The sequence below is a fragment of the Trichoplusia ni genome, chromosome 1 (assembly GCF_003590095.1).
Source record: "Trichoplusia ni isolate ovarian cell line Hi5 chromosome 1, tn1, whole genome shotgun sequence".
Taxonomy (NCBI): Eukaryota; Metazoa; Arthropoda; class Insecta; order Lepidoptera; family Noctuidae; genus Trichoplusia; species Trichoplusia ni.
This window is the reverse complement of record NC_039478.1, coordinates 10,918,450-10,943,217: the sequence shown is the minus strand read 5'-3', so window position 1 is coordinate 10,943,217 and position 24,768 is coordinate 10,918,450. Positions and strand designations below refer to the sequence as shown.

The 24,768-nt window shown below is 35.0% G+C and overlaps 1 protein-coding gene across 2 annotated transcripts in view; it reads right to left on the bottom strand.

The window, feature by feature from the left end:
• Positions 1–387: 387 nt before the first annotated feature.
• Positions 388–24,768, bottom strand: part of LOC113494312 (zinc finger CCCH domain-containing protein 13) — an 80,871-nt gene continuing 56,490 nt past the window's right edge. Inside the window, exons 6-8 of one of the 2 annotated variants that reach the window (XM_026872605.1) lie at positions 12,438–12,712; positions 11,465–11,689; positions 388–2,226 (exon numbers count right to left, since the gene is read on the bottom strand). In XM_026872605.1, the coding sequence (XP_026728406.1) occupies positions 1,106–2,226; positions 11,465–11,689; positions 12,438–12,712 (1,621 nt within the window). In that variant the 3' untranslated portion in view covers positions 388–1,105. The remainder of the gene's footprint in view (positions 2,227–11,464; positions 11,690–12,437; positions 12,713–24,768) is intronic. The other variant, XM_026872613.1, reaches the window with a different exon arrangement.

Below are 24,768 nucleotides of genomic sequence, written 5' to 3'. Positions count from 1 at the left end.
CTGAAAAGGTCGAAACAAACTTTAATATGTCAATTATAAGAGTATTTCCTAATTCTTTTTTTTTGCGTTAGGATTCTAAACGCTTGGGATGTTTTTAACCGGTAGTTGTTTTTATTTCAATATAAAATATATCTCGTAATTATACAAAAAACTGTTTATCTTGCCCCGTTACTTAAAGATGAGTAGAAGTAAGGAGGAGAATAGTTTTACATTTTATCTTAGTTTTTGTCTAGATGACTGACAAATTTAAGAAATTATAATGTTTCCTGTGGACTATTCGAGCAACGGACGTCATTAATGGCAATTAGGGGTATTGAAAACTTTTTGTAACATGCCATGTAGAAAATACATTCGTTTCGTAAATATTCTCAGTAAAGAACTCCAAAATCTAAATTGAAATATTTAATTGACCAAAACATACAAAATAAATTTAGAAATTTTAACAAATGGATACAGGTTGTCTTCTTTTGTGTTCCGAAAACATAATTTTATTGATTCTTTAAAAAATAACATTTTAATAACAATATCTTTATAATTATAACAATGTTTCAAATTGTATACTTTCTATAATATAACAAAAGGTACTTGAATTATATTTACAAATAGTGTTAACGCCCTTGAAACACAAATGAGGACTTACTTGGTTTTGTTTAATTCTTTAATTTTTCTTTTAATTGATCTTCGTGTTTCTTTCTGACTATAATTTGACAACATTTTGACATTCCAAAGTAAGTGCCCATTTATATTCCAAGCGCTTATTAATCTGTGACATAAACTGCACTTATGAGTATTTATAAATACATCTCTAACAGATAAGTATTTTATAATTAACGTATTCTAATTACTGACATCTTACAGGTGTGATTTGCGCGAGGCGGTAGGTAGCGGTATACATACCCACCCCACCGCGCAACTACCTGTATTTATTTAATATGTCAACTACATTATTTGTGTCCAATAATACAATATATTTTAACGATTAAATCAGGTATTGACAACGAATTCCTTCTGTCTTCCTCATCGTCCACCTCTGCTCTCGTCCTGTGGTTTTTGGTTCTACAGTTTCAATATTCCAAAGTTATCATCTATGAATCTATTATGGCATTCAGTAAGGTCTGACTGTACCGAGGCGGCCTCTGGGGATGGGCTCCGCGTAGCTGTGGCGGAACTTGGTCTGCTGGCGCTCGGCCAGGTCGCGGTAGTCCCGGTAGTCGCGCTCGTAGTACCGCTCCCGGTCGCCCTCCGCGAACGACTGGCGCTGGTCATCCAGCAGGCGCGAGCGGCTGAAGGCTCGCTGCCTGTCGTTCCAGTCCCTCCTCCTGTCCTCGATGACGGGCTCTATGATCTCGTCCTCCTCGATGCGCCGGTCCAGCTCCCTCCTCGGCCTCCTCTCGAAGCTGTCGAATTCATCTCTGTGCGGTTTCGGCTCGATCCTGTTGAGGTACTCTTCTGCGCCGTACTCGTAGCGCTTGTTGTCGTCCCGCTTGCGCCCGATGCGCGGCAGTCGCTCCATCTCGCGGTGCGGCAGGTCGCGCGGCTCCAGCTCGCGCACCCTGTCCTCCTTGCGCCGCTCGGGCTCCCGGTGGCGCTCCACGTCGCGATGAGAGCGCTCCGGCTCTCTCCGGGAGCTGTCTCTGTGTCGGTCCTGACGCTCGTCCCTCCTTTCTTCCTCGGGGGAAGAAGTCGAGCGACTGTTCCGTTCCAGCATGCTCCTTCTCATGGCCATGTGCGCTTCTAGCTCTCTGTTGAACCTCTCCCGCTCTAGGTTCATGAACTTCTCCTTAGCTACAACGAACCTGTCTTTGGGGGAGGCTTCAGCAAGTTTAAGACTACCTTCGCTGGCTCCCCTTTGTAGTTTTCCGAACCTTCGATCTTCGACCCTGTCGATGCTTCTGTTGGACGGTTTAGTTTCCGCGACATATCGTCTCCTGTAGTTGACGGTGTCATCTTGGAACTTGTCTGGTTTGTCTTTGCTGACGCGCTCGAGCGACTCGTGGCGGAACCGGCGCTCGAAGGTCTGGTCGCGGAAGGGGGCGAGCTGGTCTCGGAACTGGTCGTTGTAGTCGTCGGGGTAGCCGCGCTCGTAGTTGCGGGGGGAGAGCGCGCGGCGGGGGGAGGCGGCGCGGCGGGGAGATGCGGCGCGGCGGGGGGAGGGGGCGCGGCGCGGCGGCGATGCGTCGAAGGCTTCGTGCATCATGTACGCCGTGCTCTCTGCCCAGTCCTCCTCTGAAAAGACAGAAAAAACAAATTTTGTGATTTTTTTCCCTTGAATCTATTACCACGATGGGGTTGATTTGAGTTGAAGTGCAACTCAGAGCGAGTTTTTCTCAGTGATATTAAACTTAACAAAATAAATGTGGTTAAAACTCTGCATTATACCATGTTTTTACAATAACAACACAATAGTGTATCCTAAAATACGTTTAATCTAAAAAATGTGACTTCAAGCATAAAATCAAGCGAAAAAATCATTGGTTTTAATAGAAAATGTCGAGTATTCTGAGATAAGATTCGTTCTGCATTACAGCACGCCCGAAGTGCAGTTACTCGTGCCAAAAACGTTTAAAAACAAAGTAAATCTTATGAAATACATTAGGATTCTGAACGAATGAGTTTTGATAGTCTGATGTCGTAAAAAGCAGAATGTAGGGTCAAACTTTGGGTCAGACTTGTAACTGTTAACATTGACTGTTAAAGTATATGTAAGTATTATTATTTAAAAGATGCGAAGGTTTATTCACGCCTATATATCGGGGTCGCCCGATTAGAGTTACCAAGATAATACTTAAATATTTTGTTTAACTGTTAAACTTCCATCATAGGAATGTGTCAGTTTTCTCAAACTTGAATCGTTAGTTTAACTAACGTAGTTAAAACTCGTAATAAATCATGACGTTTAAGTTAATTTATTATACAACAGGTTTGTGGTTATAATTTATTCATTAGCAATTTTTAATTAATTTAGATGCAGATAAGATAAGGAAACGTTTATTTAAATTAGAGATTTTACTGAGTGACGTTGTTAGGGTTCCTTAAACACAGAGTAAAACGGAACCCTATTTTTGAGGCTTTGCTGTCGAAGCGAATTGGACTCGCACTTGACTGGTTTTCGTTATTACTATTTGTCTTTTTATTTCAATTTACAGAGACAAATAGGGAACGAAGTTTTTAAATGAGTGACGTTTTTAAATACGAATGCGTTATCAATCGTCACTTAATTTTGAGTCTTGCTTTCACAACAACAAGGTGGCGAATAAATCATATTTTTCGTTAATTTTTAATAAAAAAAAATGATTATTCTTTAACTAGAAGTTGAGTACGAAGAATAACAATTATAAATAAGTATAAAACGATTATTTTAAACTTCATATTTTCTTGTAGCTGTTTTGGCGATACTTGGGGAATAAGTGTGCACAACAGTGGACACAATAAAATGAATTGATTGATTGGTTTTGTAACTAGTTAGGTACAACTTGTATTTAAACATTTGTTATACAAGTATTTCGATATCTTGGAAACAGTAAATGAAATAATCTTTAAATATTATATTTATTGCTCAATTACGTATGTATAAAAGGTATTTTCACGCTTCGCCAATAATTCAACGACCCACAGACACACATTAAAAACATGTGCACAGACTTAAGATTACTCATACAATCACGTGTCTTATATTTACACGCCTTAAAACAAATACACAACTATTTGTTTAGCATTTAAAATCGACAAAAACTCATAAAAATATTTTTCTGAAACTAGCCCGTACTACTGGCCTACTTATATAATCATATGCGTGTCGTCTCAAAAATTCCTAGTATACTCTTCTCACTTTTACGAATAACGGGATCTTTGGACCCGAGGTAACTTGTTTTTAAATAATATTTGACATAGAAAACAACCTGCCATTCGCAACTGTCAGTTGATGACATTTACATGTGCGCGTTTTTTTTAGAGGCGTGAAACAGGTCTTTTTGATGTCTGCGTTTGATTGTTAAATTATTTATTAAAGTTCCGTATAAGTAATTAAAGGTTGAATTATTATGTTTATATTTCTGTGTAAATAATTTTATTCATGTATTTGTTAGTATTACAGAATAGGCTACACATATATCGTAACAAATAGGATGTTCTATAAAATGGTTATAAAGCCTTTTTATGTTATTTTGTGGTCTGGACACATTAGGTCCATTGTAAACACTCCTATGCCGAGAAAATATTTATAACCAGAGCATGCTTCATAACGAAAATCTTTATGGAGTTTCCATCTTCACTAACTTTTCCTATGCATAAAGGGCAAATGATTAAAGCCTTAAAGATATTGATCCAAAGTTTTATCCATCACATATCTACGGGATCCTAATATATGAACGCTTTTGACACGCACTTAGCAGGTTTTTTACTAATGATAGCGGTTTCTTCACAGTTATTTGGTCTGTTTTCTATGAGATGAGGCTTTAGGCAGTTTGACTGTATAATGACAGCTATATATATTCCGCCCATTTATTTATACTCACAGATAGTTTTTAGATGTTTTCGATTAGGCTTTTTCTATAGAAATTATGAAAGTTATCTCTGGTTTAGGTTTGAATGAAAGTTGTTATCACGCATGTGTTAAGATGGTTAAGATCTGTATTTGTTAATGGAAAACGATTAGAGATTTCATAATTTTTTAATTAATTGCAAAAATTAAAAGTTAAATCTGAATAAGGTCTGTAGGTATGTACTTGAAAGAGGAATTGTTCCCTGCATGTTTTTACCACTTTAAAATGTCGTATTAGTTAATTAATATCCGGCTTTAAAATAATCTGATATATGTATAATATTGTAAACTATTCCAACTTTCATGTGAAATATTTTTTGACCGCAAACTAAAAGGTTTTCCGTTTAAAAGTTAACATTCACACCATTATCAGCCAATAAAAATCCATTAACACCAATAATAATTAGTACCAATTAATTTCCAGCATATAAAACTATCAAAATAGCATTTAATTATAACAAACCAGTAATACATTTGACAGTTAATTCGTTCCCACGCCGCCATCTTGGTGCGCCATCTTGTACAAAAGCGCGCGCAATTTGTATGGGAGTTGAGCGTCTAGAATCTGTTATTTCTATTGTTTGGACTGCTCTGGTTCTCGCTGTGATTTATTAGAGAACATTGTAATTTACATTACATTGTTGTTAGTTTTAATGAACTTTAATTTCATGAAACTATTTGGTTCCGTGTTAGTTTGGTTTGCAATTAACATTTGTATTTGTATTTTGTGTATCTCAGGAACTACTGGTCCAATCTTCTACCCACGGGGACGAAGTCGCGGGCAACAGCTAGTTCAATCATATAGTGACTGACCTAAAGAATGTCATATACCAACTATGTTCAGATCGCAGGTAAACAAATGTAATATATACAAAGTGCTTTAAATAGGAGGTGAATTCTTCCAAAAGCCACCGCATTTTTTAATATTCATTAGAAACTATAAATAAACACTGTTAACTACCGGAGCTCGTGGCTAAGCTATAACCGCATAAGTGATTCGATCACAGGTTAAGCTATGCTTGACGCGGTTGGTCCGTAGATGGGTAACCATCTTTGTCATAACGAGTTCCTACGTGTTTCGGAAGGCACGTTAAATTGTGGGTCCCGGCTGTTATTCCTACATCTTTGACAGTCGTTACAGGTAGTCAAAAGCTTGAAAAAGTCTGACAGCCAGTCTAACCAAGGGGTGTCGTGTTGCCCAGGTAACTGGGTTAAGGAGGTCAGATATCCAGTCGCTCCTTGTAAAACACTGGTACTCAGCTGAAACCGGTTGGACTGGTAGCCGACCCCAACATAGTTGGGAAAAGGCTAGGCCGATGAACTACCGGATCATATTGGGGTCTAAGCTTACCTATTATGAAACTACCGATAAGTTCCTCGATATAAAATATTTCAACTCCTGAGTAAAGCATGATCTTACTATATGACTGTCTTATATGTGAGATCAAGCCCTTCAATTAAACCATTACATTTTTGAACTATCAAAAAAAGTTCCGTCATTAATATTATTGTCCAAGTCCATGTGAACTAGTGACCTTCACACGAAACACAATACAATATTTCACTCTCTTTACAACACTTTCTCAAACCAAAAGGTTTCACTTTTACTTCTTAAAATATTTATCTTTATGGGGTAACCCTAATTGGCGAATTAAAGTTTATGAGTATTATCTCTCTTATCTCACCAAATAATACTAATTTACAATCATTATGAATGTAAGTACGAGAGGTTTGTGGATATCTACGTAATACGAGCCAATTTTTAACCGGCTTCAAAAATGGTCGTCTACGGTACGTCTGTATTTTTTTTTTGTTGAACATGAATTAGCTGCCATTTGGCCCAATAAAATTTCAAGCGTAGTATATTCATATCAGTCTCCTCTGCTTCTTGCCCTTCATACCCATCCTATTCCTGCTATCTTTTTTATATTGTCTGCCAATTCCATCTTTAACCCATTCGGATTTAACTGGCCAAGGCACGTCGTTACCAGATATAAATTTACTCCATCTACCGTCATCACGTCTGGCTAAGTGTTTGGAATATATAAGCCTTACGATCCTAGCATAGTATAAACCACAGTTCATAGGTGTAGGTACATCCTACATACATACACATCCACATACCTCCACAAAACGTAAACACATAGTATTTAAATCCATAAACAATAGAATAGCCGTAAAGAATAGGAAGGTCGTTGATTGAAAGATCTCTTCCAGACAATCACAATTTTTTCCACTTTGGGAAAACCGAGCTTCCATAATAGAAAAACATGTGCCGTCTCTGTCGCACAGTATTGTTTTAAATGGCTGAGGCGTGGGAAACTCTAAACTGCCTATTTGAGCTTGTGAAAAACTTGGCTATTCAACCTTTTTGAGGTTAGGTTCTTTTTAATGTGTTTACCGTGTACCTTAGTGTTTTGGTTGGATATGGTTGGATATGGTTGTAGAGTTCCAATTCTACTTGTTATAGTATCGACAGAGTATTTTCAAGGTAGTTTCAAATGAAGGTATAGGTAAGCATTTCATTTCTGTTTATTTTTCAATATTCACTGCAGACTAATTTTACAAATGTTGCTCCTTCAATATTAAGTCTATCTAAAGTAACTATTTCTAGAAAAAATATGTGATGTGACGAATATTCTACCAATCTAATTAAGAAGAGTGTCAATAATCATTATGAATTATGATGAACTATAAGTATCATTATCCAAGTAGATCGAAACCCTTTTTTTCCCTTGCTGAAAACAACCAGTATTTATCCACACTTACGCCTATCAACTGTGCTAACCCTCAAACTCCGTGTTAACCGTGTATCACAATAACGCCGGCTATAATTGCTCCAGTTCAAATAACACAGCCTCTCACCATAAAACGAAAACAAACAACCATCGCCTTACTCTACATTTTTACTACAACGAGATTTGAACTCTAACTTTATAGCCACAGAGTATTAATTCGCTTGCTATAACTTTATACATAAGGTTGTTTATTGGGTGTAGAGTTAAGATTTTGGAGGATACGTTTCACAAGTCATTAGTTTAATGCTTTGATACCTTGAACGTAAGTGCGATCTTGATCCATTTAAGATCAATAAACTTGTGTTTAACAACGAGATTGTTTTGTTTTGTATGTTTGATATGACACGAAAATTCCTGACAGCCGAGTTACTTTAGAACGTGATTCGTTCTTGACGGTCATATTCTGAATAATGATTGAAAAAAAAAATGTCCCCCAAAAAGAATGTTCGCCATCTTATTCCAATTTTGTGACTATAACACTGTAATTTGTGCTTAAGGATACATACGTCAATTTTTTATCCTTAGCAATTTGTTATTTTTTCGGTCATGAAAATCATACATACATAATATGAATACAAATTGTATTAATTTCACAAATAACTCGTCAAAAGAGACCTTCTTATAAGTCTATACGATATATTGAACTTTTAATAATACATCTTCCAATATCTTTTTCCTCTATTTTTATTACAAACCAATTACAGATAAACAATGGCTCCGCATCTATAAGTGTGATAACTAGCTGTCATATGACGTCACTTCCCGTACAAGCTCCGCCATAATAATTTGATATTAATTATATGTTGAGTGTTATTACTTTATAATACTAAGGTGCTTTTCAATGGAGTAAAAAGGTATTTCAATACAAAAACGGATTATTTTCTATTTAAATTTCAGTTCCTGTCGTGATTTTGTAATGTTTTAAATCCGAAAGTTTATCAGCACCTCTTAAAGTAAGAAATAAATAATTAAACTGCGAATAAGACACAATACGAGAATCTGCACGGATAACCGAGTGGTTGAGGTCACCACGCTAAAACGACTGAGCACGCCGTGTCGAGGGTTCGATCTCCGCGTAGGACAATCATTTGTGTGAACCACGAATGCTTCTTCTGAGACGGGGGTCTTTGTGCATGTGATTTGAATGTTTGTAAAACGCCCCCGCGACATAAGGATTTTTTTTCTTTAGTAAATAAAGACAGAGGACAGAACGTTATCATACGCATTAAAAAATCTAAGAAATAACAAGAAAACCAGGAAACACGTTAAATAATAACATTATGATGAAAGTAACGTATCGGAGTGAATGTGGTTTTGTAAACTCCTGCGCAACTTGTGACATTTGTCTGTCCGTATCGATTTCATTATGTTTATATAAATTGGTTTACAGTTATTTGTTGCAGTGCATATATTATACGTTGTTAGGTAAGAGACTGAGTGAAACATTTCAGTATTTTTATCTTATTTAAATTAGCTTTAAGTAAGTGGCTTATATCATATTCATTGTTATGTGGCTGTGTTGTTTAACTGTTAATGCAATCAATATTACCGAAATTTATTTATAATTTGCTGTTGCTTGCGGGCCCGCTCGCTACGAAAATGATCAATGAAACTGATCATAGCTGGCCGAATTACAAAACAAAACATGAACAATCAATCTTGGCGCTAGACATAAAATTTGACAGGTTCATAGCAGTGATAGTATTGTGGTATGAACGTTGGACTGCCAGTCAAAGTTCATAGGTTTAAATTGCAGCATGCGTAAACCTCTTTCGAACGGTGAATTCTATTATTATTCTCAGAAGGGTTTATTTGAAACCACGTCAGAAGCCTACATGCAGCTGTACACTGACACTAAATTGTACATTTACCTTACGAATATAAGAAAGTAAGATAAATTTGATTTTGTTTATAAAAAACGACGCCCACACTAAAGAATTAGACCCTAGTGTCGCGGGGTGCTTCACAAACATAAAATTCACATGCACAAAGACACCCAGAAATAAATGTAACTAAAATAAGAATAAATTCTCAATTATAAAGCACAGTCAATAAAACACAGTCTCTTCTTGACACAAATAAGAATATAGTAGAACACAATCGATGATATAATATTATTATCAATGTTTTGACGCAAATTTAAGAGACAAATATAATATATATTGCGAGATCATTGCAGTTTTATAAATTAGCTACGTAATGTTTACATTATAACACAAAATGAGCGGAGTTGAGGACGCGGTTCATGGTGAGGCAAGGCTTATGGCAGAGGTTAGTTCATTATCTAACTTATCTGTTGCATGACTTGCATGATATGTTTTAGCCACAGAAATATTAATAAAGAGGTTTTTAGATATAAGTTGAATAGCCTGTATTTCGCTCCATGGAGTTTCTCGCCGGTTTATCTAAATAGTGAAGATATTTGGGTATTGTGTATCTGGTCGATTATAACTGGAGTCTATTTTATTTAACGTGGAAAATCTGGGTGCTATCTATTTTTCTTTTTCAATATTTGTTTGTAAATGTCCTACTGGAAAGGCAATGGAAATGTTTTTTTTTGTTCAGTTTTCATGGATCCACTCAACCTAATTTTTCCCATGCTATTTTCCCAAACTTATTAAATTACCTGACCAGGAACTAGTACTATCCAAAGACAAATGAAAAAATATGATTCGACAGTCGACAATCGATCGACCATTTTTAAATTGACTAGAAACGAACTAACATCACATTATTTAATATTCTTCATAACATTAACAACACACAATATAAAAAAAAAACAAAATTCAACCTTTTTTTTCGAACTACAGTTGAAATGCGGAAACATTCTTTTATGTTTGTAATAATGATCATCATCGTTAGGTACCATAAAAAAAGAATAGCGAACAATTTGCTTGATGATACAACCTCCTAATCTATAAGATTATATTTTTTGTCAGTTTTAAAGATTCAACAGGCCTCTTTGAGGCCGTAAAAACCAAAAATAAACCAGTATTAAGAAGCTTAAACCAATCATACTTCCTTTTAGAAAGAGATAGATGTATCTGACAACATATCTTCATCTCTCTCTGTTATAAGCAGTTTCGTAATATCATATTAAGGTTAAGTTAAGAATAAAACCGTTTATTTAAAATGACTTGCGTCGAGTTCAGATGTTGTATGAATAACAGTCAGTCATTTAGCCCAGTTAGCTTGCAAAATTTAGTATTTTACGCAAATGTTTTGCAAGATTTTAAGCTCATTTAAAATGTTTTGCATAGATATGTGTTTCAATTTGTCACGAATGATATAACACATTTTATTGTCTACGTAATATTCCTTCTTCTTTGAGTACTGCCTGTTGCCTAATTCCTTATTCAAATCCAATAACCATAACTCACTCATCCCAACGTGAGTCTGGGTGTCTTTGACTGCATGGATAGCCGAGTGGTTGAGGTCACCACGCTAAACCCACTGTATGCGACGTGTCGCGGGTTCGATCCCCGCGTAGGACAAGCGTTTGTGTGAACCTCAAATGCTTGTTCTGAGTTTTTGTGTCTTTGTTCATTTGAGTTGTATGTTTGTGTAACCCTCCGCGACACAAGGATTAAATTCCTTAACGCGGGAGTAAAAAAGGGAAAAATAATTGTGAAATCCTATACTAGGACTAGGACACACAAGTATCCTTCCATATTAATCCTAAGTCTGGGGGTAGTTTTACGAAAATGATTAGGTAATGGAAAGTATCAAGTGTGTCAGTAACAAGTCAGGTAACTTGTGAACAGGACTGACATTAACATGTATCTGAAAAATGATATAGCCTTTTACGGATATCTGTATATAGTTTGCCTAAAGATCAACGCACAGTGAAACTTAACTAATTACTACAATCAACGAATCCTAATGTAATAATGGGATAAAAACACCCATGTTTAGTAGGAACGCTGATGTCTGAAATATAGATATTTATTTATTTCAGACACAGATACGTAACTAACTGATATCAGAGTTCGCTTTAATTAAAATTTCCGATTATATTTAAGTAATCTGTATTTAAATAAATAATATATTTATTGATTTCTACAGTAAATCGCGCGAGCCTGCTTCGACCTTCAACATATTAAACACAAACAAAGATTTTACTCACCACTAGTACTGTGGTTATCATGCTGCCTGTATTCATTCCTCTCTGGTGACGGCGCCAGATCGCTGCCGATCCCAGAGCTCCCGCCAGAGGACTCCAGCTTGCGTCTCGCGTTGACCCCCACGATGTTCTGGTTGAGGCACCTCCTCGTGTCAATGTTGGAGAGGTTCCCTTTCTGTCGGTGAACCGTGTCGTAATCCCGGGGAGGCAGTAGGATGGGGCTCTTGCCTGCAAGTTCGGTGGAGTTGTTTTAATGGGTTAGGGGATGGTGTTGCTGTGTGATTTTGTAGTTTTTTTTTGGAGGTATGGATTGAAATTTTCTTTTTTAGAGTTTGGTGGTGGTTTGGACTGTATGTGGGTGATATGAAAGGAATGTTCTTTAATAAAATTAGATCAAAAAAACCTGTATCTTTCAAATCTTGAACGGTTGTTTTATTAAACTATAAGTTCATTAAGTTTAGTTTGAATATTTAAAAAACAAAATATATTATTTTGTATTTTTGTTCTTTCTTCACAATACTTAAATTTGTAGGTGATTTCTGTATGAATTGGTTTTTCGTATGTATTTTTTGGTTCAAAGCACAACATTAATCACTTAGCTATAGATACACAAATAACGTATATAAGCACTACAGTATCTCATACTTAAATTGCAAAAATAATCTAATATACTTTAATAAAGTACGTACTTAAAATTTCAATAATAACATATAACAATAAAATAATTGTATACGTGTAAAATACTATGTTAACACAAAAAAGCTAACCAAAAAGACTACCACCAAGTCAACTATAACAATTGCAGGAGTAGAAAAGAGACAACGCTTTACGCCATGCGCGTCATCTCACTCCCACACCTCAAAAACTTTAAGACCTGGTAGTAGCCTATAACCACAGAAAGCACTACAAGTACATACCCAATACCTGTGCAACTGCCAAGCGTCTACCTACGAAAAACTGGTAAAATCGGACTGACCTATACCCCGTTTACCTGTCGATAACTTTTGCTTCAGTTCAGCAGCCAGACTATCATACAGATTGGCTACACATCGCTCCTCGTTACTCCCGGAGTCGGACTCCCTGGACACTTCACTCCCTAGGGAGGAATCTGGAGGTTTCTTCGAGGAAGGCAGAGCGCCTCTCATTTGCAGTTTTCGCTCGATGTCAGCGAACTTCTTCTGGTTTTCTGGTCTTTCGATTAGAGCTTGGAGATGAGTGAAGAGCATTTCGGCCGTGTGGTCTGAGTCACATCTGAGGACAATGGAAATAAATTATTGGTTTTACTTCAAATTAAAGACTCCATGACCTTTATTAGAGCGTTGTTTGTAAGAACAAGGATTCGTGAAACACACAAATGCTTTTCGTACGCCGGGATCGAAGCCAAGACACGTCGCGCTCAGCGGTTTTGGCAATAAGTATATGAAGATGAAAGAAAGGCTGAACTACAGTTTTGTAATAAAACATTAGAGATAGCATTTGTTTATTTGGTTGACGCAAGTGAACCTCATGGCCACATCTGGCTTTTGGGAAAATTTAATTGGGTAACCATTATCCACGTAACTTTAATCTTTATCAATTTATTAAGTTGATCGAAATTTCTGCTGCAATTTCAAGAAATCGACCAAATCGAATGCCTCCAAAACGAAACAATAACTTGCATAGCTAAGGCCACTAAAAACTAAAACAGAACCCATTAAGTTTTTGCGTCCTCGCTCAAATTCACGCAAAACGTTCTAACAATGCAATGCAAGCCTTTTCGACATTCCATCATTACTCGTGACAAACTCGATCGTTATAGTATTGCTAAACGACGTCACGCGACCCGATCGCACCCGAAAGTGCACGAATATAATGTACAGTCAACAACATAACACAATACTTTTCAATAAGTAGTAGGTATTTTTCAGTGCCTTGTGGAAATGGGTGTCAGCCTTAAAAGCGATGGGTTTATGTGTAAGCATAGCGCGAGGGCTGGCGATGGAACTGAAGGAAGGCGATGCCATCCAACGCCAGCCTGGTAATCATGGAAAAATTACGGGACTTTGCCCAGCAGTTTGTACAGAAGATGTTTTGAAGGCACTGAGAGACACAATATTTTTATTTATTACAAATAAAAATAAATCTTTTTAAAAATTTATTCAAAACTAGTAGTTCTGAAAGTGGTACTTTTTGAAAGACAAAAAATAACAAACAATTATCGTAATCCCAAGCCTATGGGATAAGGAATCAAGAAAATTTTGTTACTTTATAGCAACAGCAAATCTGTGAAATTGATTCTGAATAACTGATTTAAATGTGTTAACCTTCTATTGCTGACTGTACCAGCGTTCGTAAACGTTCATAAATGTCAGAGTTGACTTGATGACCTCATCTGTCATCTGTCAGGATTGAGCAATATTGACATTATTGATTGATATTGAATGGTTCTCTATTTGTGACGTAATAGTTCATTCATTTGTGGCTGTATGCAGATTTGGTATGATCGGAATGTTGGTTTAGTGGTGGTGTTCTGTTTTTTTTTTATTATTTTTGATTTTCATCTGTTAATTGGTAATGTTTATTGTTAATTTAAAAAAACCTTATATCTTCATTACCCTACTGGTAAGAAATCGCGTGCAATAGCTAGTTTTATAAACTTATTTATACTTTTTGATGTTACATAGTTTCCAAAGTTAAATTAATTATTGAAATCGAATCAATATTTACACAACAATATTTACAATTCTTGCAATAAATATGACAGTTATCGATATAACAACGATCTCTACAAATTTCAAAACCCAAATCAAAAATTCCATGCATTTAGTACAGTCGAAGACTAGATATTACATAATACCGATTCAGGTTCAAGAGTACCATATCTATAAATGGCACTAAACAGGTACTAGCACTGTATACCCTGCAACGGATGTGTCGCAAGGGCCGAGTGTGGGCCGGCCCTGCGATTAACATAGACTAAATTATCATAGAGTTATGTCATCGCAACTGGTTATATAAGTATAAAACCTTTCAGCAATGTTTTAGTGATGTGATCTAAGCCTTATGACCTTAACATAAGACTGGAAAAAATCAACATTATCACTAAATGTTTGAGCTAAATAGCTCGTGTTTGCCATCTGCATAAGAGGTTAATGTTTTCAAGTTTTTTTTTTATTGGAATGTCCACATTTTTGAATGTGTAGGTCAGATCTTATAAGTCGAATTATGTAACTTTTAGACAGAGTGATAGAATTTTAAATAGTTATAATGCTTCCTTTTTCAATTTTTCGCAATAGAATAAATATACGATAAATTCGTTTCTTTGACCCGCACAATTCTGCTTAAGCTATTCACTAGATTTTTGTTAATAAATGGTTATCATGAAAACAGATACACAATTTTGGAAATTTGGAAAAAAATCAACCTCAGACATAACTCGAATCTGCGAATACTAGCTGACAGGACCAATTGCTTTACCGACTAAGCTACCGAAGCTAACATTCAAGAGTTTGAATTATTTCATTGTATCATGAAACGTCTCATGGTGGATTTCCATCATGAGTATGGACAGAACTGGTTATGTACGAAAATTTCTGTCATGCAACCATTCTTCTGTCAGACAAGCTTAGCGCAGCAACCAGGTGTCTAGTCCCTACAGCTACCAGTGTGGCAATTCCGCATGCATATTCAAACTCGCCACCTACGTTGACAAAAGCAACCCGTTTGAAAAATATTCATAGGGCTACAAACCTGTTTGACACAGACTTAATCAAACCAAGCACTGCAAGAAATAGCTAAATTATAAATTTAAATGAATGTGGCATGAAACTGGTATTTATATTAATATTCAGCGTTCAAACATGATTTAATGGTGAAAGAATATTTTTATGGGGAATTTGTGATTGTCGTTTGTTTCTCCTTGGTGAGAAAGTTTGACTTTTTGACATTGTGGTGACGTTGTTCCGAATTGGGATATAAATATTTGCTGATATTTTGAATTAGCATAATCCGTTGTTATAATAAATTGGTCAAACTTTTGCAAAAAGATTACGAAGATATTCACATTAGAAGGTATTTTTTCTAGCAGTCGCCCGCGGTTTTGCTCGCTCAGTTGTCAATTATCACTGTAAACCATTATTCTGATTTTGAAAATCGAATTAAAACGCCAAATAAATTCTAATGTATCTTCAAATGTTTTCCCACAGTCAGTGCGTGATGAATTGCTATACATTGCCGCGCACCGACTATATGTTGGAAACGTTACACGGCAGTTCAGGTTTAATCAGTAACGGTCTGACCCTCCCCGCTTACTCCTCCGAGGAAGTCCATGAGGATTCCCCCGCCTACCCAAAAATAGGGCAGTATAACATACCTACCCAGAAACTTGAGTAAATTACCTACCTAGATACTCTGGAGAAAACGATAAAACAAAAATAAAATTGACATAATATGAAGATGCATTCACGTTTTTAGATCGATTTGAAAATGCAATTCGTGACATTTAAATGTCGAATACCAAAGGAGACATCAGTTCATTAGTATTTGAGAAAACATGTTACATAGTGTTCGTAATGATTATTGTGAAAATTATTGGCACGCCAGCTAATTGAACAATGTTGATTGGACGTCTATCACACCGTTGTGTAATGTAAACGTGTTATTAGTGAAAACTGCGAACATACATAGTAAGGAACATTCTTGGTGTTTAGTAAATTATTATATTTCAAACATAAGTTAGGTTATGTTCTTTTCTTTTGGTATGTTATAACTAATGGTTAGATGCAACTTTATTAGGGTGTTGAATGACGGTATTGAAAACCTCTGACCCAAAAACACAAGACAATAAAACCCTTTATTCTTTCGCGTTATTTGTAGATAAAAACCTTATTACCATGATATGTAGGCCTTAATCTTAACTAAGTAATCCTTGACTCTTCGCAAACAGATCAGAGTCTTACAGTCATATTATTATGATTGTGGAAACGTGCACACACATCCGCAATAATATTATTTTAAGACTTAAAAAAAACGGCTTCCTCAGTAAGGAATTAAATCTTTGTGTCACGAGGACACCCAGACTCAGGACAAGCATTCGTGGATCACACAAACGCTTGTACTACGCGGGGATCGAAGCCGCGTCAATTTGTGCTTAGTGAGTTTGGCTTGGTGACCTAAACTACTCAACTATCCGTGCAATCACAGCAATGCACAAATTTAAAAACCACTGTATCAACCAAATCCATTGAACTGACCGACCTTATAAAATTTAAACATTCTTATCTTAATTAATCAATTTGAATTCTTAATTCTGTTCGGTGTGATCGGCGACGTATCTCATTACATGCGCGGGCGCAACAAAAACGACGCAACACGAGCGGAGCCGATGTTCAAAACTCGCTCGATCAAGGAATGTTGACATTTTAATGTCAAGGGTATTCGTTGCAAACATCTTATTGTTAGTTTCATGCCTTGTGGAAGAGTTCATATGGATTTTAGAGTTTGTATAATATTTGTATCTCTTAAAATACAGGCTGGTTTAAGCAAGGTTATATAAATTATTGTAGAGTTTTTGCTGGGTCAGCTAGTGTTTATATACTACCCGTAACTCTTGTTGGTGAACAAACTATTATTATACCTTCTAATTTTTGATCTAATAATATAATATCTTTATGATCCAATTTCGGTCACGACGTTATCTTTCAAAATAAAAAAATATATTTTCAAAAGATCTAAATTACTTACTCCCATTGTAAAAGAAACAGTCACAGCCAGACCAAATGTTATTATTCCCATTCCTTCATTCTAACCTAATAAACGGATAGTCGATATGCCTGGACAGCTTAAACCCAGAAACAGCGGCTTCACCGCCTTTCTACCTTATATGAAGGTAATAAACTGTAAGCTATGATTGTCGTAAGCAGTTTTAGCAAGGGAATATCCCGTGTGGTCAGTAAAGGAAATGAAGAAGCACTCCGGAAGCACTCCAACACATCCTCAGAGCGATGGCTACTTAACAAATAACAGTTAATTTTTCAAAGAACCTACTTCTTTATTTCCTTTGCTGCTAAGACAGACCTTAGACACAGTCAATGAGGATTTCCTCTAGAAGGAAAAAATGTGACTGACAATTTCCTATGATGTATAAATGATGATCACAATACAACTATGATATACAACTTTTAGAACTATGCAAGATGATGCCTTTGATTTGTTACCTCCCAACTCGAGAATAAAAACTTAAAGCCATTTTATTTTAAAAGAAGAAAGACAATGTTTTTTCGCGATTTGACACATATAGGGCTCAAAACACACAAGCAAACATACATACAAAACAAAAGAACAAGGTACAGAAAAAATATTGGAGGAACCATTCAATTGTTTTAAGCTATTTTGGCAAATAATTTTCCGACCAATGGTTTACCCAATGTAGACACACCTCACTCGCCACATTTCGCTGAATACTGTTGCAATTACGACCTTTAACGTAAACGGTAATTTATCTGTTTATTTTGCTTAGACTTCAAAGAAATACAATTTAGCAATGTATTAAATGAACATTGATTTAATATTAGATGTGAGCGAATCATTAGGTTTGTTGCGGTTACTTTTGAATAAACATTTTTGGTGAAGAATTGAGGTATTGAATGTTATTTGAAAGGGGAAGACCTTCAGAAACTTTGATCGAATTGGAGATGAATATGAGAAAACAAGAAAGTATTATAACGTGAGGTAAATTCGATTCTCATGAGTATTTTTCGGGAAAGCTCGACTAGTTTCAGCTGTATTTTTATCCAGTTTTAGAGGTTTTTGCCTAGAGGTATACCGAAGGTCGGTGGACAAATGTTAGTGTGATGAGCAGAATCATTTGTTCTGTATCTGGGTATAATTTATCTACTATATGTTAGTATTTAGACCTATGTCAATATGTTTATCATTTGTCTAATATTCATAATACAAGCTTAGTTTGTAATTTGTGGAATACTATTAAATACTTATTAAAACAGTTAAACATACATCATTTGTTCCAATCGATTACCTAATTAAGACGCAGATCGCATCATAGCTGATCGAAGGTAACTCAGCACTCGTGGGAAGACCGCCTGTCACTATTAATTCAAAATAGACATCTCCAAGGCAACAGTGAGATATCAATAAAACAATTTCTATTAACCAATAAGGAGCTGTGAGTCAATGTACCTATGGAGATTATTGGATATTTATAGGAAGGTTTTAAGAAGTTAGATACTTTTCATAAAAGGCCAAATTTTTTGTGCCAAGAAAATAAAACGCTTATTTTTAAATGTGTTAATTAAATTAATTAAAATTTTAAGTAAAGAACTAGTCTGTTGGAATCTGGATCTGGTTGGAATTCACCATTATCCACAGCTCATAATTCTCCCTTTGCTGGCATAGGCCTTTCTCGTGCCAATCTCTACAGTTCTGTGCCAGTCTGATCCAGGTTGAACTAGTCAGAAGTTTAAGAAGATTAGCAGTTTTTTTAGCTTAAAAATGGCAATACTCTTGTTCCGATTTATACAATATCAGTGACCAAAGTCATAGTACATATTAAAATGGTTTTTGACGTTAAAAACATCTTAGAATATCTTGTAGTCGTAAAATCTTTACAATCCTCACTAGTATGTATCTTTAACAAGTTTTGTATGCAAATAATTACGAGCCAATCAGAGATGATGTAGTAATTATAATAATTATAATATTATCCTGTTCGCCTCACACAAAACTACGTGTGACTCATACGACCCGACATTCCTTTGTGCGAATGTCAAGGTGTTACCATCTTCTATTCATTTTTTTGGTGAGCGGAATGATTTTTTTTTCTAAGAAATCATTCTCTCTTGAATATTGTATTTTGCTGAAATAGATTACCAGTAAATTAACAGTAACTTTCAGTTTCAAACTTCCCGATTTGATCAAAATCAATATCTAATTAGGGTTGAGTTAGATCTGTTTTAGATTTTCGCGCCTTCTCGTTTTGCCTTCTGCTATTGGGAACGAGGAAAAATTGATTTGTTTAGGAATAAACATGGCTGAAATCAAAATGTTGTTAACCTTTACTGCAAAATGAAAACATGTTTAAAAGTGTATTTTATTTGCGTAATTTTGATTTTAATTGAGTTTGTGATTACAAAGACACGGCTGAGACCATTTTAAAATATTTCACACAGTATAAATAAAGTCACAAGTCACCGATTTGTGCTACTTACATACTTCAAAGGTACCATATGGTGTTGAAGGTCCTCTTCATCATAGAAATGCATGAAAGACTCATGATTATTCAACACTTACCTTCATATACGCCTACTATATACAAAAACATTGATACTTCTACGACATTACCCAACAATTTTGAATTGGCATAGAAACATTATCTATTAAAAGTTTAAACTAGAGTTTAATTTGTATTTAAAAGATAAATAGCAAAAAATTAAGTTAAAAATCGAAACCAAAAATCTAATATAATTAACTATTCTCTTATTAGTGCATCTAACTCCAATAAATATCATACAATTCCGCAAAGCGTTGATTCTTTGTCAAAATGACATCATAATGAATTTAAAATGACCTTACTGTCGAATAGTTTTATAATCTGTGATATAATGTCATGAGACAAGCAATGTCATCACTGTTAATAAGATACCGATTTGTACCGAAGTAGTTAATGATACTGTCCAAAATAAGTTTATGTAGACCTTTTTGTGATGATGGTTGATGTGGCAGAATGATTTTATTTTATTTTTATTTAGCCCACTGTGCCCTACTGCTGGGCAAAGGCCTCCCCCAAATAATTATACGATTCTCTGTCCTGGGCCTCATGGAACCAGCCCGCGCGGTACACGTTAAGATCGTCACGCCACCGCTTCCAAGGCCACCTTAGGCTACTCTTTGACTGGTATGAATAGTATTTTTATCAGACTATTGTTTCCCACTGCTGGGCAGGGTCTTCCCACTTTTTTTCCACGTGTCTCTCTCATGAGCTGTTACTGACCAGTTAAGAAAGATTGAATCAAGATTATCTTGCCATTAACGTCTGGGTCTGAATTGTTGCTAACTGTAATAAAGCTTAAGAAAAAAACAGATCAGCTTATAGAATCAAGATTAAATGTATTAAAAAGAAAATAAAGTTTTCGGTTTTGCGGCACTTGTCGCGGATTTCTTTGCCTCGAGAATTTTTTTTATAGAGTAAACTTTTTGCTTTTATTGTGCACAGTAAAAGAAATTCCTGAGCCTTTTATTGAACGGTCTATACAAGGCTATTGAATTATAATAACATTTTGGCAAGCGAAACTGCTACCGGGCACAAACAAAAAAAAAATAATTTAATTTTCTCTCGACAGCGCATAACCTAGCCATTTATACCATCCAAAGGTGTTCCATTGTTATAAAAACATATTCGACTCAACAAAATGTAAGTGAAAGTAATTCTTTTCTGTGCGTCGGCCATTTTTGTACAGCTGTCAAAAGTGGCGCGCTGTCAAAACGCGTGAATTATACATTTTACGTGCCCATTGCTGCGGTGAAAGGTTAAGTTATAAAGTCGGTGCTAATCCACCCATCGATGGATTTTGTTTCACGTATTTATGTGGATAAATTGGATTCCAAGTCTTTGTTAGTTGCCCTCTTCACCTTTGCGCTAGAAATGTGTTTATTTCGTTTCATTAGAAAGTTTGTTATATCCTTTGATTTCAAATGCGGTATTAGGTATTGACGCACCTTATCGAATTGTCGTTTATTAACTTATGAATGCATAATTACAAAATGGAGGTTAAGAAATTTGATTAATGATTCTCTAAATGTAATTTTGGTTGTCATTTCTTATTGTATGACTTTTTATTAAGTCTATTATTATTTTTTTGTCTGGTTTCGTAGTTGACTATAATTAAGTCGCAACTTTTTTATGATTAACCAAAAATAAATTCACTTTATCTTAAAGTAAAAAAGTCTTGTATAGTTGTTTTCTTTGCTGGAGATATTTAGTTTGCATATAAATCTGCAAGCTTTGAAGTAATATAACTTTCCTAATGCAGGAGAAACTTGTTAGCTAGATATTTTTAATGTCCACATAAAAGTAACATAGCACTTTTACTGTAAAGCGAGAATTCTAATGAAAACTGTTTCTATTACATGGCTGGCTTCAAACGCAAACCCGTCAGGGTCGATAACTGGACGAATCTGGTTTTTAGGGCTGTCCTATTGTACAATACTAACTTTATTTCCTCGAAAAATAATAATAATAAAAATAGTTAATTTATAATGGTAATGTTTTGACATTTTAACTGCGGCTCGAACTTTTGAAGATAGTATTAAAGGTTTGTTTTGACCTAGAGAAAAGTAAGAAGGCGAAAATGAATATGGGGAATATAAAGTTAACTTTGCACCTTATCAAAAAGATTATTTACATTGAGAGGAGGACAGCCTCTTATTAAAGAATAATAATTGACTATAAAACCTATTTTTTCAATAGTCGTGGTGGTGGTGTTTTATTTCCGTATATGGATCTATATGCATGACGTGCAGGTACAATCATAACGTGACTTTTCCAAGTAATCTATATCTATACTAATATATAAAGCTGAAGAGTTTGTTTGTTTGAACGCGCTAATCTCAGGAACTGCTGGTTCAAATTGTAAAATTGTTTTTGTCTTGAATAGACCATTCATCGAGGAAGGTTTTAGGCTGTATTGGTATATAGCCTAAAACCTTAGTCACGCTGCGACACAGCTGCGCGCTGGAAAATGTGGAAAAAACAGGGCAGGTATAAAATTATAACTTACATCTTCTAACCACTCGGACGAAGTCGCGGGAAACAGCTAGTGGGTGTATAATTTCTTAGTTATTCGAGACCACTGACAAACGGTGAAGGCGAACATTTAAAATATAGGAATCTGAAATCGCTTATGTAGACTAAACCTTTCAATCAATGCTCAAATTAGGTTATAAAGTTTAAGGTTAGAGTTATTTTTAGTTCTTTTCATTACATTACATTAATTGAATTGGGGTTCTAACTAACTTCTTTCTTACAGCTGGATTTGAAAGTACATCAAATATCAAAACACATTTTTTTTCTTGTCCGTGGCAGCCCTACGCCAAAGCCCTAGGTTACGGCTAAGCTACCGGTTTTAAAACCTACCAGCTATTACCGCCTTTTAATATACTATTACAAACTCGTATTATCATCCCACTTAAATGATTGTCGTAAACACAAGCGATTCACAAGGATTTTGTTAAGTAGCCGTTCTTTTATTTATTGCGAATTTCAACCTTAGTCAGTTGTAATAAGGGTGCTGTTTGAATTGAAAGTTTGAAAGGGTTAATGACCCCCTGTTTTCTACAGGGTGTGGTATTTGTCAATCGAATTATTTTCTTTAGAAATTTAGGTTTATGTTTATTAGAAGTTGTATTGGCTTACTTTGATTCGATTTGTATAATTATGTTATTGTTTTGTAACAATTTGTGATTTGAATTTTAATTAATTATTATTGATTTATCTTTACATAATTAACTATAATGGGTAACTTTGGCAGCATTTTAATTGAAATTTAAACTTTTAAATTAAGAAACACGTTACTAATGTGTGTTAGAATAAAATGTCTATTTGACACACATTTTTGGAATTTTATACATTAACAGTATTAAATAAAAAAATCATAAAATATTATTTTAATTACTAAAAAAAAGCCTTTAGTGACATGGTAAAAAATTTCATCTTCTTCGATTAATAAAATCGAACCCATACTTGCAGAAACCCAGTCATATTGTAGCTGTGTCGTAGGGTAACGTCCATAAACAACAGAAGTGGGTCTCGTAACAGATTCCCGGAGTGCCCGACAGATGTCGCTGTGACCTCAAGATGCGCAGGCGCATAGAACGTGAAATGTCAGACATTGCTACATTATATATATTGTGAAGAATTGTAGGTTATTTTAAGTAAAGAGTTTTGATATGTATTATATTTATTAGTGTTTCTTCATCCCAGCTAGAGCACTTCGGAAACGCTATAGGATGTACTATAAGGGGTGCTGCCTAAATGGTTGTTGTTATTTTTTGTGACCTCAAAGAAGTAGTGCTCTGAAACCTATTTTGGATTAAATAATTTTAATTTTAATTTGATACTGAAAGTTTTGTATGAGGAACTTATTGCAGTTCATATTTTTTACAATTTACAAAAAAAGTGTTTTGTCTTAAAGGTTCGGGGATATAAGATATATGTATATCTAATACGTGGGATTCTTTGTCCTACGATGACTATTTAATGTCTAAACCGACTTTAATGTAAAGGGCATTATTAAAACTCTACAATGACGTCGGACTCTATATCTATAATGGCATTGGCTTTTTTGCAAAAACATTACATTTAACAATATAAAGCTACTATCAAAACCTAGCGAGGTTAAGTTCCATTTTGAAATTATATTTTTTTGACAAATAAAAATATGCATTTAGAACAAAAATTGTTGAGTACTAAATAAAATTCTGTTTTTAATATATCTTTTATTAGGAATGGATGGATTATTATCCATAAACTACTTCCCATAATACCAAAACAACAATTATTTCAAACGAAGGACCTTTAATGGATACAACATAAATAATAAATAATGGAAGGTTCACGTTGCACAAGGAGCTGCGCAGGAGTTGCGAAACGTGTTAAATGTCAGGTGAAGATGCCACAACCCTTTGTATAGTGTTGTATACCTATTGTACTTAGGGACTATGAAGACATGGCTTATATCTATATAAATGTATATAAATGTATTTGGAAATATAAAGATTTTGTTTTTGAAAGCATTTTTTAAAAACTATGCAAAAAGGGGTGTTACAAGTTTGACGTGTCTGTTGTCTGTCTGTGACATCATAGCTCCCGAATTTAGTGATTTCTATTTTTTTTTTTTTTTTTTTAAAGTTATAGTATGTGTGACTGTTCTTAGATATGTTTGATAAAAATCGGTCAAGACTTTTTAAGTTGTAGTGGGCAAAAGTTTTTACTGTTTCTTGTTTTTTTTTTTTGTGTTTGTCATCCATCCATCCAACATTTTTCCTTCAATGACATACATACATATTGTAGAATTATATACATATATAAAGAAGATAAAATACAGTTAAAATTGGATATTTAATAGCTTGTCTTCGGACACGTTTAGGTGTTTAAACTTGAAGGTTAACTCACATTTAACTGTGGTTTAAGTACACAAGTTAATAGTATAACGGTTACCTATTTACCTCAATCTATTGTTTCTGGAGCAGTTTATCAGTTAATCATTGTGACCGCAACGAGACTTCTTACACAATCCAATTTATTTTATGTTGGT